Below are 13489 nucleotides of genomic sequence, written 5' to 3'. Positions count from 1 at the left end.
CTCCCTCTTCATTTCACTCTCAAACATTCCCTTCCCCCATTTCTCTCTATCCTCTCTCTCTCGCTGCATCCCTTATTCACTCACTCCCTCTCTCCCTCTTAATTCCACTCTCAAATGTTCTCTTCCCCCATTTCTCTCTATCCTCTCTCTCTCTCTCTCTCTCTCTCTCTCTCTCTCTCTCTCTCTCGCTGTGTCCCTTATTCACTCACTCCCTCTCTCCCTCTTAATTTCACTCTCAAATGTTCTCTTCCCCCATTTCTCTCTATCCTCTCTCTCTCTCTCGCTGTGTCCCTTATTCACTCACTCCCTCTCTCCCTATTCATTTCACTCTCAAACGTTCTCTTCCCCCATTTCTCTCCTCTTTCGCTCTCTCTGTTTCCTCTTTCTCTCTGCCTGTCTCTTACTCCCTTCCTCCCTCTTCATTTCTCTCTCTCTCTCCCTCTCCCTAAAAGTAATACTATGTCAGGAGAAAACAAGTTGTCCTGACATTTAGAAGTACCTGAACAATACCAAATGACATGCTCCAAAGAATATAACTTTTAGAGCCATCCATCCCGCCTGTTAAGAGCAAGCCCATCCCTTTAATAGCCAGGACATTTTACCACCATTTTATTAGATTGCTCTGGTTTCTTTTTTAAAGATCCCATCCCCAAGAGGGCTTCTCTGCAGGACATTACATCTACATTCTCCAGGTCACCAGAGATTTTTTTAACAATTACTCTCCCTCTTGATATTTTCATGAATATACTACACTGATAACGCTGTTATGAACATAAAATATGGTTCAAAAAAAAAATTTCCGCGTAAGAGGTTTCATTTTTTTCATTGATTGAGATAGGGAAGCTTTCATCTAAGCTTGAAAGGTTTTTCCTGTCACACTTTAATGCTTCAAAAACACCAGGCTGGTGGCCACAAAGTTATTCCAATATTATGCATCAATCAAAGACTACCGGATGAGGCGCGATTGGTGAGCCGCAATGCTGCAAAGCACAGACCAATCAAAAGACTATAATGACATCTAGAGATGAAAAGCCTCGGAGAACAACTGGCTGGCACTTTCCCCAATTCAGCTGACAGCGGGCGCAAACATCTGGACTTTTCATTTAAATCCCCTGTTGTGTGGTGTGCCAGAAACCCCTAATTACATATGAATGAGAAATGTGTCTCATGAAAGATTGATGTGGAAACATGCAGGTAAATGAGTGTTGCCAGTTCATTCTGCAGCTACAATAACATCATACTCATTCTGTTGCAGAGGGGAAGGGACACAACACATTTCAATAATGCATTGTGAGTGGAGCTTTGTTCAAAAACTATCATACTTCCCATGGAGACAATAATACATACTGGGTCACTGAAAAAATACCCCCCATAATGATGAGAGAGAAAATTGCTTCAAAATACATATTGGTCCATTTTATCTGGTGCCATTTTCCAAATGGAGCCACCCTCTTCCCTCTTCCCACTGTTTACTCTCCATGTTTTGCAGTAATTAAGCGTCTCTCTAAGCATGGGTATTTCATGCTGCAGTGAGAAATAGTGGCGGGAGAGATATGGGGATGCCAGGGTAAATCTGTTACACTTTATAAGCCATGCTATCTTTACCTTGGTGACTCTGCCAGTCAGATGGAATATATTTCTCAGCCAGCTCTGCTCTGTGACACAGCACAGTGATAAGAGATGCACAGCACGTCTCAAACATGACAACGAAATATGTGTGGAGATGTGTGAGTGTGTATAAACGGGTATGTGTGTATGTATACAAGCTGTATACTCCAGTCAGATTTGTTCATAGTTTGTCTGTGAATTTTGTTTAATTACACAGTGTGAATTCACACCGCTTAGGTGATAACACACACAAACACACACACACACACACAGAGACACACACACACAGCACAGACACACACACAGCACAGACACACACACAGACACACACAGAGACACACACAGAGACACACACACATACAGACACACACACACAGAGACACACACACACACGCACACACGCAAACACAGAGACACACACACACACACACACACACAGAGACACACACACACAACACAGACACACACACAGAGACACACACACATAAACACACACTCGCACAAACAACCAGACAGACACCCCCAGACACACACACACCCTTGCACACACATAGGCCTTCACAGACACACATGTGAAAAGTCAGTATAAATAAGCAGGCCATTACAGTTTTTTACGATTGCTTAAACACTCAAATGTAACTTTTCCCACAGTTAGCAAAACCTTACACTCAAGGAGCAAAACACAAGGCTAGATTTGCACAACTGTAAGCACATTGTCAGCTTCACACTATTTGCAAAACATTACACACAGTGATTTGCAAAACACTAAACACACTTGTATACATCAGACACAGAAGTATATCATGATGTCACTTCCTTGCAATTCCAAAGCACTGACTGTCAAATTACCACACCTATGAGCCAATCTGTTAAACACAGTCATCAGGTGCACAAACACATGATTGCTAAATTGTAGACACACCAATCAGGTTTAAGCACTATAAAAATGCAGCAGGTAGGTTCACCTGCCTTCAACCAAAATGGAAGGAGTCAGAAGAAGAGTGAGGGTGAGAGGAGGAGTACACGGAGAAGGAGGTAGAGGAAGAGGCAGAGGCCGAGCCAGAGGTCGAGGAAGACCTGAAGCAGGAGGAGAACGTGCACAAAGAAGAAGAGGACCAAACTTATCAAATGACATTCGTGCAACACTAGTGGACCATGTTGTGAACCACGGATTGACGCTGAGGGAGGCTGGACTGAAGAGTTCAGCCAAATCTTACCAGATATACAGTGGCATCTGTCATAAGGACTTTTCGACAGGAAAACAGGTAGAAGAAGATCTGTCTACAGTTACAGTAATCAGCCGCTTATTGTATGCACCATATCAGCACTTGTGATACCCCTTCCTGTGACATTGTACAGTAAGTTACATGTATTATTCTCTACATAGGATTGAGGGTCGGGAACGACAAGGAGGAAGGGGGCCCATATTCACGCAAGAACAAGAGCGAGAGAGATAATAAACATGGTTTTGGCTAATAATGCTATCAGGCTCAGAGAACTACAAGCCAACATTATCGGTGACCATGCCATTTTCAATAATGTCCATCAGGACTCTCAGTCAACACTGGCACGCATCCTGAAAATACATCAGGTTCAAATGAAACAACTTTATCGAGTGCTTTCTGAGCGGAATTCAGAGAGGGTCAAACGGCTGCGGCATGAGTATGAGGAGGTTTGTATTGTTCAATTTAGCACTGTGATGTTGCATACTGCACACATTACTTTTTTACATTGACTGTATACTAGACCTATCCTGAACTACACAATCTTGTCTTTCACTGTATTTCAGGGAGTTTTGCAGATGGATGCTGAGGAAATCCTGCATGAATTGATATATATTGATGAGGCAGGGTTCAACCTCACAAAAGCAAGAAGGAGAGGCAGAAATATCATTGGCCACAGGGCTATAATCAATGTCCCAGGGCAACGTGGGGGTAACATCACCCTTTGCGCTGCCATTTCACAGCATGGGGTTCTCCTCCGTCATGCCAAAATGGGCCCTTACAACACACCTCACATTCTCGCATTTTTGGACCGATTGCACCACATCGTCACAGCAGGTAATGAAATGCACCAGATGCAATACACTGTCATCTGGGACAATGTGTCATTCCACTGCTCTGCTTTGGTCCAGAACTGGTTTCAACACCATCCACAGTTGACAGTACTATACCTTCCACCATACTCTCCGTTTCTAAACCCTATGGAAGAGTTTTTCTCTGCATGGCGGTGGAAGGTTTACGATCTCCAGCCCCAGGCTCAGGTACCCCTCATTCAGGCCATGGAGTACGCCTGTGACCAAGTCCACGCCGCAGCTGTGCAAGGATGGATTCGACATTCAAGACGGTTCTTCCCGCGTTGTCTTGCTAATGAGGATATTGCTTGTGATGTTGATGAAATTCTCTGGCCAGATCCAGCTAGGCGAAGAGATAATGTATAGTATGTTCACTGTAGTATTTTCTGTACAATATTGTCCGTTTTTTCAGATTATTTTTTATGTTTGTTGTTATTTACTGTAATTGTAACCTGTACTGGATACAGTATTTTCCGTTTGTCTGTTTGCTGAGCTAACAGTGTTATGCACACTACTGTAGTAGCATGAAAACTGGGACATGTTTTGTTGTGATTCTCCATGTTGACATGTTGACTGATTTGGGTATATGGAGAGAAATAAATGATATTTTCCTCAGTCTGCAGCATTGGTCTTGTGTAGTGTTTGTATAGTTGCACTTTCTCTGTGTACTTCATTTACAGTACTCTAGTCACTGACAATTAGACTTGCTGAAAGTGTTTTAGGTTAGCAACAGCAGTGTGTAACTGTTTCAAAAAGATTGAAGTCATATGAAATGTGTGTGTTTCGTATGGTAACAAAATATTGTTTTTATGAAGTCGTGTATAGTTTTGAGAAAAGTGTTCCATTTTGCAAATGATCTGAAGTGTTGTGCTACTTTGGTGTAAGGTTGTGCTAATTGTGTGTAGTGTTTTGACAAACCGGGCCCTGTTTTCAAAATTGTGCTTAAACAATTGAAAGAAACTGTAATCACGTTACCAGTCAAAACAAACATGTGACGTAGGTTTCAGCAGAGACATTTGTTTCTGCAACCACTGGCATTCATTAAAACTTCCACTGTCAGCAGGGGAGAACTGGGACTAGAGAGAGGAAGACTAGGAGTTAGATATGGTCCCTGAGAAGTAGAACTAACCAACTTAAACCTGTTAAATCATGATGCCACAATTCCCTAAACGACAGATATAACCATATGAATGATTGATCAAAAACACGACATGCATGATGATGCATTTCCCTGGCTGTTATATCAATATGCAGCCGATGGCCCATACTACTGATGTGATGCCTCGGTGATCCGTGTGTGTGTGTTAATGTGTGTGTGTGTTATGCTCCATGAGGATTTCCCTCCCTGGAAAAGCCTCTCCACGCCACAGTGCTTATAATCCTTCATACTTTTAACTACCACCTCTAATGATGATTATCTGCTTAATCACAGGGATATTCTTAGACTACAGACACAGCAGATGGAGACTGCCAGGATGACCTCACTGGTAGAAATACCCTCTATGCTTTAGAAATGATAAAGAAAACAAAAGGAGCACTGATTAAATTTGTCCCTAGCGTTTCCACATTAAGTATAGAGAGGGTTGTGGGTCACATCCAGGAGAGGATTTATCTTCCTCAGGTTGCATGTATGCATCCCAAATGGCACCCTATTCCCTATATAGTGCACTACTTTTGACCAGAGCCCTATTTGCCCTGGTCCAAAAGTAGTGCACTACATACACTACTGTTCAAACGTTTGGGGTCACTTAGAAACGTCCTTGTTTTTTAAAGAATAGCCAAAGTTATTGTCCATTAAAATAACATCAAATTGATCAGAAATATAGTGTAGACATTGTTCATGTTGTAAATGACTATTGTAGCTGGCAGCTTCATTAAATAGTACCCGCAAAACACCAGTCTCAACGTCAACAGTGAAGAGGCGACTCCGGGATGCTGGCATTCATTCAGTGTCTGTGTTCTTTTGCCCATCTTAATCTTTTATTTTTATTGGCCAGTCTGAGATATGGCTTTTTCTTTGCAACTCTGCCTAGAAGACCAGCATCCCGGAGTCGCCTTTTCACTGTTGATGTTGAGACATGTTTTGCGGGTACTATTTAATGAAGATGACAGTTGAGGACTCGTGAGGTGTCTGTTTCTCAAACTAGACACTCTAATGTACTTGTCCTCTTGCTCAGTTATGCACCGGGGCCTCCCACTCCTCTTTCTATTCTGGTTAGAGCCAGTTTGCGCTGTTCTGTGAAGGGAGTAGTACACTGTTGTACGAGATCTTCAGTTTCTTGGCAATTTCTCGCATGGAATAGCCTTCATTTCTCAAGAATAGACTGACGAGTTTCAGAATTTTGAGCCTGTAATCGAACCCACAAATTGTGATGCTCCAGATACTCAACTAGTCTAAAGAAGGCCAGTTTGATTGCTTTTTTAATCAGGACAACAGTTTTCAGCTGTGCTAACATAATTGCAAAAGGGTTTTCTAATGATCAATTAGCCTTTTAAAATGATCAACTTGGATTAGCTAACACAACGTGCCATTGGAACACAGGAGTGATGGTTGCTGATAATGGGCCTCTGTACGCCTACGTAGATATTCCAATAAAAATCATCCGTTTCCAGCTACAATAGTCATTTACAACATGAACAATGTCTACACTGTATTTCTGATCAATTTCATGTTATTTTAATAGACAAAAGATGTGCTTTTCTTTCAAAAACAAGGACATTTCAAAGTGACCCCAAACTTTTGAATGGTGGTGTAGGTGCAACTAAGGCCTGGAGATGTATTGATCCAGAGAGGAAAATTAGTGAAGAAAGACAAAGCAATTGGGTTGGACAAAGCTGGCAAGACAGAGCATACAAGCAACATGCAACACACACTCTCCATTCCAGACAGGGACAATAATTCCATACCACCTATGATTTTCACCATGAGCTTATTGTGTGAAAGCCTGGTGTTAAGAGCAACAACACACCTGTTACTACAGAATCCACTCTATCTTCCCACCGGAGGTCTAGCATTAGCAATCAGCCTCTCTTCTAACCTGGAGATAGACTTCTCTCCAATCAAAACAGCAAGCATGGACCCACCCAATAGCTCCCCTGACCACATCCCAAAGCGCATGCAAATTCCCTGATGACGTGCGACTCTAACGTTACAGTTGGCTTCAAATTATTTCCCCTTTCACTGTTCAAAATACCTGTAAAAAAAAAAATCCATATTAGGAACCCTGAAGATATATCAGCCTGGGAGGCATATAAGCCTGGCCTGACCCATGTGATGGGATAAGGCACTTTTCAGTGTGCTCACAAAGGAAGAGGGATAAGGGGAAGATGAGAGAGGAATAAAGACAGGAAAGAGAGAGAGAGAGTTGAACTAAGCTCTCTGGGTGTTATCATAGGAAAATATGAAACTAACCTCTGGCATCGAAAAACTCCTCATCTGAGCTGTCAACGGACTCCTGTGCAATGTCCTGCATCCGCCAGTGGGAGATACTGTGCTTGCGGGAAGCGGCTGAGAGGTAGAAAGAGAAAAACACGTCAATTTCTACTTCAGGAGAAACGTCTATGTATGTCATCATGTCATTATTCAGAGTATTCAAAGACAAATTCATTATGTGAATCTATATTTTTATCCTTTCAGCTTCAAGTGCATTGTCTGTCTATAAAAGGCTGTAGAATAATTGCATTGGCTTTTAGGGCCTTGGGCAGAGAGGCTCTATTGGTCTCCAGTGTCACAGAGCACAAATCAAGCAAACCAGATCCCTAGATTGAGAAATGTAAGGAGGCACATATAAATAAATGTAAGGCTCTGAAGCTAACCAATTGAGCTCAGAGGTTAGCCAGCTAATCTTATCTATGAACCATGAAACATTGGAGATGAAGGCTCCATATCTAGGTAGACTACTGTCCCTCAACAACACCCATAACCTGAGATATTGAATCAATCTTTAGTATTACACAGGAGGGTTTGGCCAGGGAGTTCCTCAAATTCCCATTCTTCAGGACTAGAACGAGGGAGTATTTAGAGAGATCCCTCAAGCTCTGTTCCTCTAAGATCAGTGTTAATAAACTAATGCCAGATAAAGGCAATAACGTTAATTATAAATGACTTTCAGACAACCAACCTTTAAGTGCAATTGAATTGAAACAAGATCAATAACAAGTGAAAGTGACCAAGCAAATTGTTCCCTTGCCCTAACCTCCAGAGAACTGCAATTGGAGAGAGAAAAATATCACCTAATTGAGTTGTGTGGGCTTTCCCGTCCCTACATACAGAGAGCCAGTGTCTGAGAATCTAAGAGCCTTTACTCCACAACAACACCAGACTGCTTGTGTTTGATCTCAGCTCATTTCATCCCTCTATCCCTTCCTCCATTATCCACTTCCAGAGGCATTTGCAGAGTGCCAAACTGCATGTTGAAACGCTGAGTTCATGGCTTCCATTACACCATGCCACTTTCTCTGCCCTCACTGTTTTCACTCTCTTCATCTCTTTCTTTCTCTCCTACGGCTCTGCTTCTCCTCATCGTTATACAGGAATTAATGAGCTTTTAATTTCTTACATGACTCCATCAGTTCAAATGTTTTCACTATTAATATCTCATTGAAGGATGGGTGTCTCAACCTTTGGAGTTCTCAATTAGAGTCATGAAATGGAGGATAGGATAGTCCATGAACAGCAGATGTGTTACAAGGTGTTGCTCAACCTCAGCCTGGGGTAAGCCAGCACCGTTCAGGACAGAAACCTGGTATTTCTGTTTGCTTTTTGCACTGACTATGCACCCTACACACTCACGCACACTGACACGCCAACACAAACACCCACTTCATCACACACACACAATATGCACATACATTTATACTGACTCTACTGTACACACATCCACTCACATTCAATCATCATATAGGCTGCTGCTACACTGTTTACCATACATCCTGATGCCTAGTCACCTTACCCCTATACATATCTACCTCTATCACTCCAGTATCCCTGCACATTCTAAATATAGTACTGGAACTGACTGACCTTGCATATAGATTACTTAATTTATTGTGTTGTTCTTATTTCTTATTTCTATGTCTCATGTGTTTTTGTTTTACCTTATGTTATTTTTACTATGACATTGTTATTGAATACTGCATTGTTGAGTTTAGAGCTTGCAGGAAAAGCATTTCACTGTACTTGTGCATGTGACTTTAAAACTTGAAACTAACCAAATCCTAACAGTTGTCACAATATTGAAAACGTCAACTAACACACTGATTCATGGGTTCACCCTGGTTAATTTCATTGGACTAGATTTGATTACAGCCAAGTGTATGGAGACACACCATATGGCCCTGGTCAAAAGTAGTGCACAACATAGGGAACAGGGTGCCATTTGGGACACAGACGCAGTGTTCTATATACACTCTCATGATGAAAATGTGAATACTAACTATGTCTTACAGTTTTTTACGATTGCTTACACACTAAAATGTAACTTTTCCCACAATTAGCAAAACCTTACACTCAAGGAGCAAAACACAAGGCTAGATTTGCACAACTGTAAGCACATTGTCAGCTTCACACTATTTGCAAAACATTACACACAGTGATTTGCAAAACACTAAACACACTTGTATACATCAGAAACAGAAGTATATCATGATGTCACTTCCTTGCAATTCCAAAGCACTGACTGTCAAATTACCACACCTATGAGCCAATCTGTTAAACACAGTCATCAGGTGCACAAACACATGATTGCTAAATTGTAGACACACCAATCAGGTTTAAGCACTATAAAAATGCAGCAGGTAGGTTCACCTGCCTTCAACCAAAATGGAAGGAGTCAGAAGAAGAGTGAGGGTGAGAGGAGGAGTACACGGAGAAGGAGGTAGAGGAAGAGGCAGAGGCCGAGCCAGAGGTCGAGGAAGACCTGAAGCAGGAGGAGAACGTGCACAAAGAAGAAGAGGACCAAACTTATCAAATGACATTCGTGCAACACTAGTGGACCATGTTGTGAACCACGGATTGACGCTGAGGGAGGCTGGACTGAGAGTTCAGCCAAATCTTAGCAGATATACAGTGGCATCTGTCATAAGGACTTTTTGACAGGAAAACAGGTAAAAGAAGATCTGTCTACAGTTACAGTAATCAGCCGCTTATTGTATGCACCATATCAGCACTTGTGATACCCCTTCCTGTGACATTGTACAGTAAGTTACATGTATTATTCTCTACATAGGATTGAGGGTCGGGAACGACAAGGAAGAAGGGGGCCCATATTCACGCAAGAACAAGAGAGAGATAATACACATGGTTTTGGTCAATAATGCTATCAGGCTCAGAGAACTACAAGCCAACATTATCGGTGACCATGCCATTTTCAATAATGTCCATCAGGTCTCTCAGTCAACACTGGCACGCATCCTGAAAAGACATCAGGTTCAAATGAAACAACTTTATCGAGTGCTTTCTGAGCGGAATTCAGAGAGGGTCAAACGGCTGCGGCATGAGTATGAGGAGGTTTGTATTGTTCACTTTAGCACTGTGATGTTGTATACGGCACACATTACTTTTTTACATTGACTGTATACTAGACCTATCCTGAACTACACAATCTTGTCTTTCACTGTATTTCAGGGAGTTTTGCAGATGGATGCTGAGGAAATCCTGCATGAATTCATATACACTGCTCAAAAAAAATAAAGGAAACACTAACATAAAACATCCTAGATCTGAATGAATGAAATAATCTTATTAAATACTTTTTTCTTTGCATAGTTGAATGTGCTGACAACAAAATCACACAAAAATAATCAATGGAAATCCAATTTATCAACCCATGGAGGTCTGGATTTGGAGTCACACTCAAAATTAAAGTGGAAAACCACACTACAGGCTGATCCAACTTTGATGTAATGTCCTTAAAACAAGTCAAATTGAGGATCAGTATTGTGTGTGGCCTCCACGTGCCTGTATGACCTCCCTACAATGCCTGGGCATGCTCCTGATGAGGTGGCGGATGGTCTCCTGAGGGATCTCCTCCCAGACCTGGACTAAAGCATCCACCAACTCCTGGACAGTCTGTGGTGCAACGTGGCGTTGGTGGATGGAGCGAGACATGATGTCCCAGATGTGCTCAATTGGATTCAGGTCTGGGGAACGGGCTGGCTAGTCCATAGCATCAATGCCTTCCTCTTGCAGGAACTGCTGACACACTCCAGCCACATGAGGTCTAGCATTGTCTTGCATTAGGAGGAACCCAGGGCCAACCGCACCAGCATATGGTCTCACAAGGGGTCTGAGGATCTCATCTCGGTACCTAATGGCAGTCAGGCTACCTCTGGCGAGCACATGGAGGGCTGTGCGGCCCCCCAAATAAATGCCACCCCACACCATGACTGACCCACCGCCAAACCGGTCATGCTGGAGGATGTTGCAGGCAGCAGAACGTTCTCCACGGCGTCTCCAGACTCTGTCACGTCTGTCACATGTGCTCAGTGTGAACCTGCTTTCATCTGTGAAGAGCACAGGGCGCCAGTGGCGAATTTGCCAATCTTGGTGTTCTCTGGCAAATGCCAAACGTCCTGCACGGTGTTGGGCTGTAAGCACAACCCCCACCTGTGGACGTCGGGCCCTCATACCACCCTCATGGAGTCTGTTTCTGACCGTTTGAGCAGACACATGCACATTTGTGGCCTGCTGGAGGTCATTTTGCAGGGCTCTGGCAGTGCTTCTCCTGCTCCACCTTGCACAAAGGCGGAGGTAGCGGTCCTGCTGCTGGGTTGTTGCCCTCCTATGGTCTCCTCCACGTCTCCTGATGTACTGGCCTGTCTCCTGGTAGCGCCTCCATGCTCTGGACACTACGCTGACAGACACAGCAAACCTTCTTGCCACAGCTCGCATTGATGTGCCATCCTGGATGAGCTGCACTACCTGAGCCACTTGTATGGGTTGTAGACTCCGTCTCATGCTACCACTAGAGTGAAAGCACCACCAGCATTCAAAAGTGACCAAAACATCAGCCAGGAAGCATAGGAACTGAGAAGTGGTCTGTGGTCACCACCTGCAGAACCACTCCTTTATTGGGGGTGTCTTGCTAATTGCCTATAATTTCCACCTGTTGTCTATTCCATTTGCACAACAACATGTGAAATGTATTGTCAATCAGTGTTGTTTCCTAAGTGGACAGTTTGATTTCACAGAAGTGCGATTGACTTAGAGTTACATTGTGTTGTTTAAGTGTTCCCTTTATTTTTTGAGCAGTGTATATTGATGAGGCAGGGTTCAACCTCACAAAAGCAAGAAGGAGAGGCAGAAATATCATTGGCCACAGGGCTATAATCAATGTCCCAGGGCAATGTGGGGGTAACATCACCCTTTGCGCTGCCATTTCACAGCATGGGGTTCTCCTCCGTCATGCCAAAATGGGCCCTTACAACACACCTCACATTCTCGCATTTTTGGACCGATTGCACCACATCGTCACAGCAGGTAATGAAATGCACCAGATGCAATACACTGTCACCTGGGACAATGTGTCATTCCACCGCTCTGCTTTGGTCCAGAACTGGTTTCAACACCATCCACAGTTGACAGTACTATACCTTCCACCATACTCTCCGTTTCTAAACCCTATCGAAGAGTTTTTCTCTGCATGGCGGTGGAAGGCCAGCATCCCGGAGTCGCCTCTTCACTGTTGATGTTGAGACTGGTGTTTTGAAGGTACTATTTAATGAAGCTGCCATTTGAGGACTTGTGAGGTGTCTGTATGAAAAATAATTGGCATTTAAACAGGATTTGGAGCATGCTAAAATCAAGCTGCAACAAGAGTGGCTAGAGTTGGTTAGGAAAGGAAAGCTCTAAGGGGAGAGTTTGCTCTGGGAAGGTGACCCAGATTTACCTAGGGGTCGCTCCTCTCTCGGTCATGCCCCGGACTCATTTGATATTGTTGGAAACTTACGGTTGTTGCCAAAATTGAATGAGAAGGACTCTGAGACGTTTTTTTTGTTGGAGCTTGTTGCTGACGCGCTCTCTCGTGTGCCCTGTTCCTGAATGTCTACGTGACTGACCATTGTTTATTTTGTTTGGTATTGTCCTGTTCTGTTGCTTCTGTCTGTTCCCTTCTGGTCTTGTTTTCTTCTTTCCTCTTAAAGGTTGCTTCCAGTGCGCAAAGGTTGCTGAGGTCTTGGGGAGGACGAGGTTGGCTGGGGCAAGTGGAAGTGTGAACACGTACCCCCTAATGATTTGGGACGCAGGCTGGGTCATTTGGGATGCAGGGCAGGGTCATTTGGGACGCAGACTGGGTCATTTGGGATGTAGGCTGGGTCATTTGGGATGCAGAGCAGGGTCATTTGGGATGAAGGGAAGTGTCATTTGGGACGCAGCCTGGGTCATTTGGGATGCAGTGCAGGGTCATTTGGGATGCAGTCTGGGTTATTTGGGACACAGATCAGTATTATTTGTTGTTTGTGTGATTGGTGTGGTGTTCTGGGTCCTTGTTGGTCCCCGGTTTATGGACCAGAAATCCAACATGGATGGATAACCTAAGATGTTTCACTTTTTTCTTCTGAGGACGCACATCAAGAATGACAGGGAGTAGAAATTGCTCAAGTAGTTTTTAAACAAAAGAAATGGCCAAAAGAGTGGTATTAGTGAGTTTAAGTAGGCGATGAAGTAATCAAAAAGGCATAACAGCCATCTTAAATGACTCTAAACATATTCCCTTATCGATAAGTAACCACCAGAATCTGTGGTCAATATTGAAGTCATTTTGAAGATATTTAAGAGAGACTAATATGGAAGTGATAAAAACCCTTCCT

General features: G+C 43.2%; 1 protein-coding gene across 3 annotated transcripts in view; it reads right to left on the bottom strand.

The window, feature by feature from the left end:
• The window catches only part of LOC106581175 (membrane-associated phosphatidylinositol transfer protein 3), a 129554-nt gene that overhangs the window by 104716 nt on the left and 11349 nt on the right, over nucleotides 1-13489 (bottom strand). For all 3 annotated transcript variants that reach the window (XR_001323030.3, XR_001323028.3, XM_014163053.3), the window contains exon 2: nucleotides 7095-7190. Coding sequence is in view for 1 of the 3 variants with exons in the window: in XM_014163053.3 (XP_014018528.1) it covers nucleotides 7095-7190 (96 nt within the window). In the remaining 2 variants the exon portion in view is untranslated. The remainder of the gene's footprint in view (nucleotides 1-7094; nucleotides 7191-13489) is intronic.

The sequence above is a fragment of the Salmo salar genome, chromosome 20, assembly GCF_965601325.2.
Source record: "Salmo salar chromosome 20, fSalSal1, whole genome shotgun sequence".
Taxonomy (NCBI): domain Eukaryota; kingdom Metazoa; phylum Chordata; class Actinopteri; order Salmoniformes; family Salmonidae; genus Salmo; species Salmo salar.
Note: the sequence above shows the minus strand (reverse complement) of the source record. Positions and strands in the feature narration are given on the sequence as shown.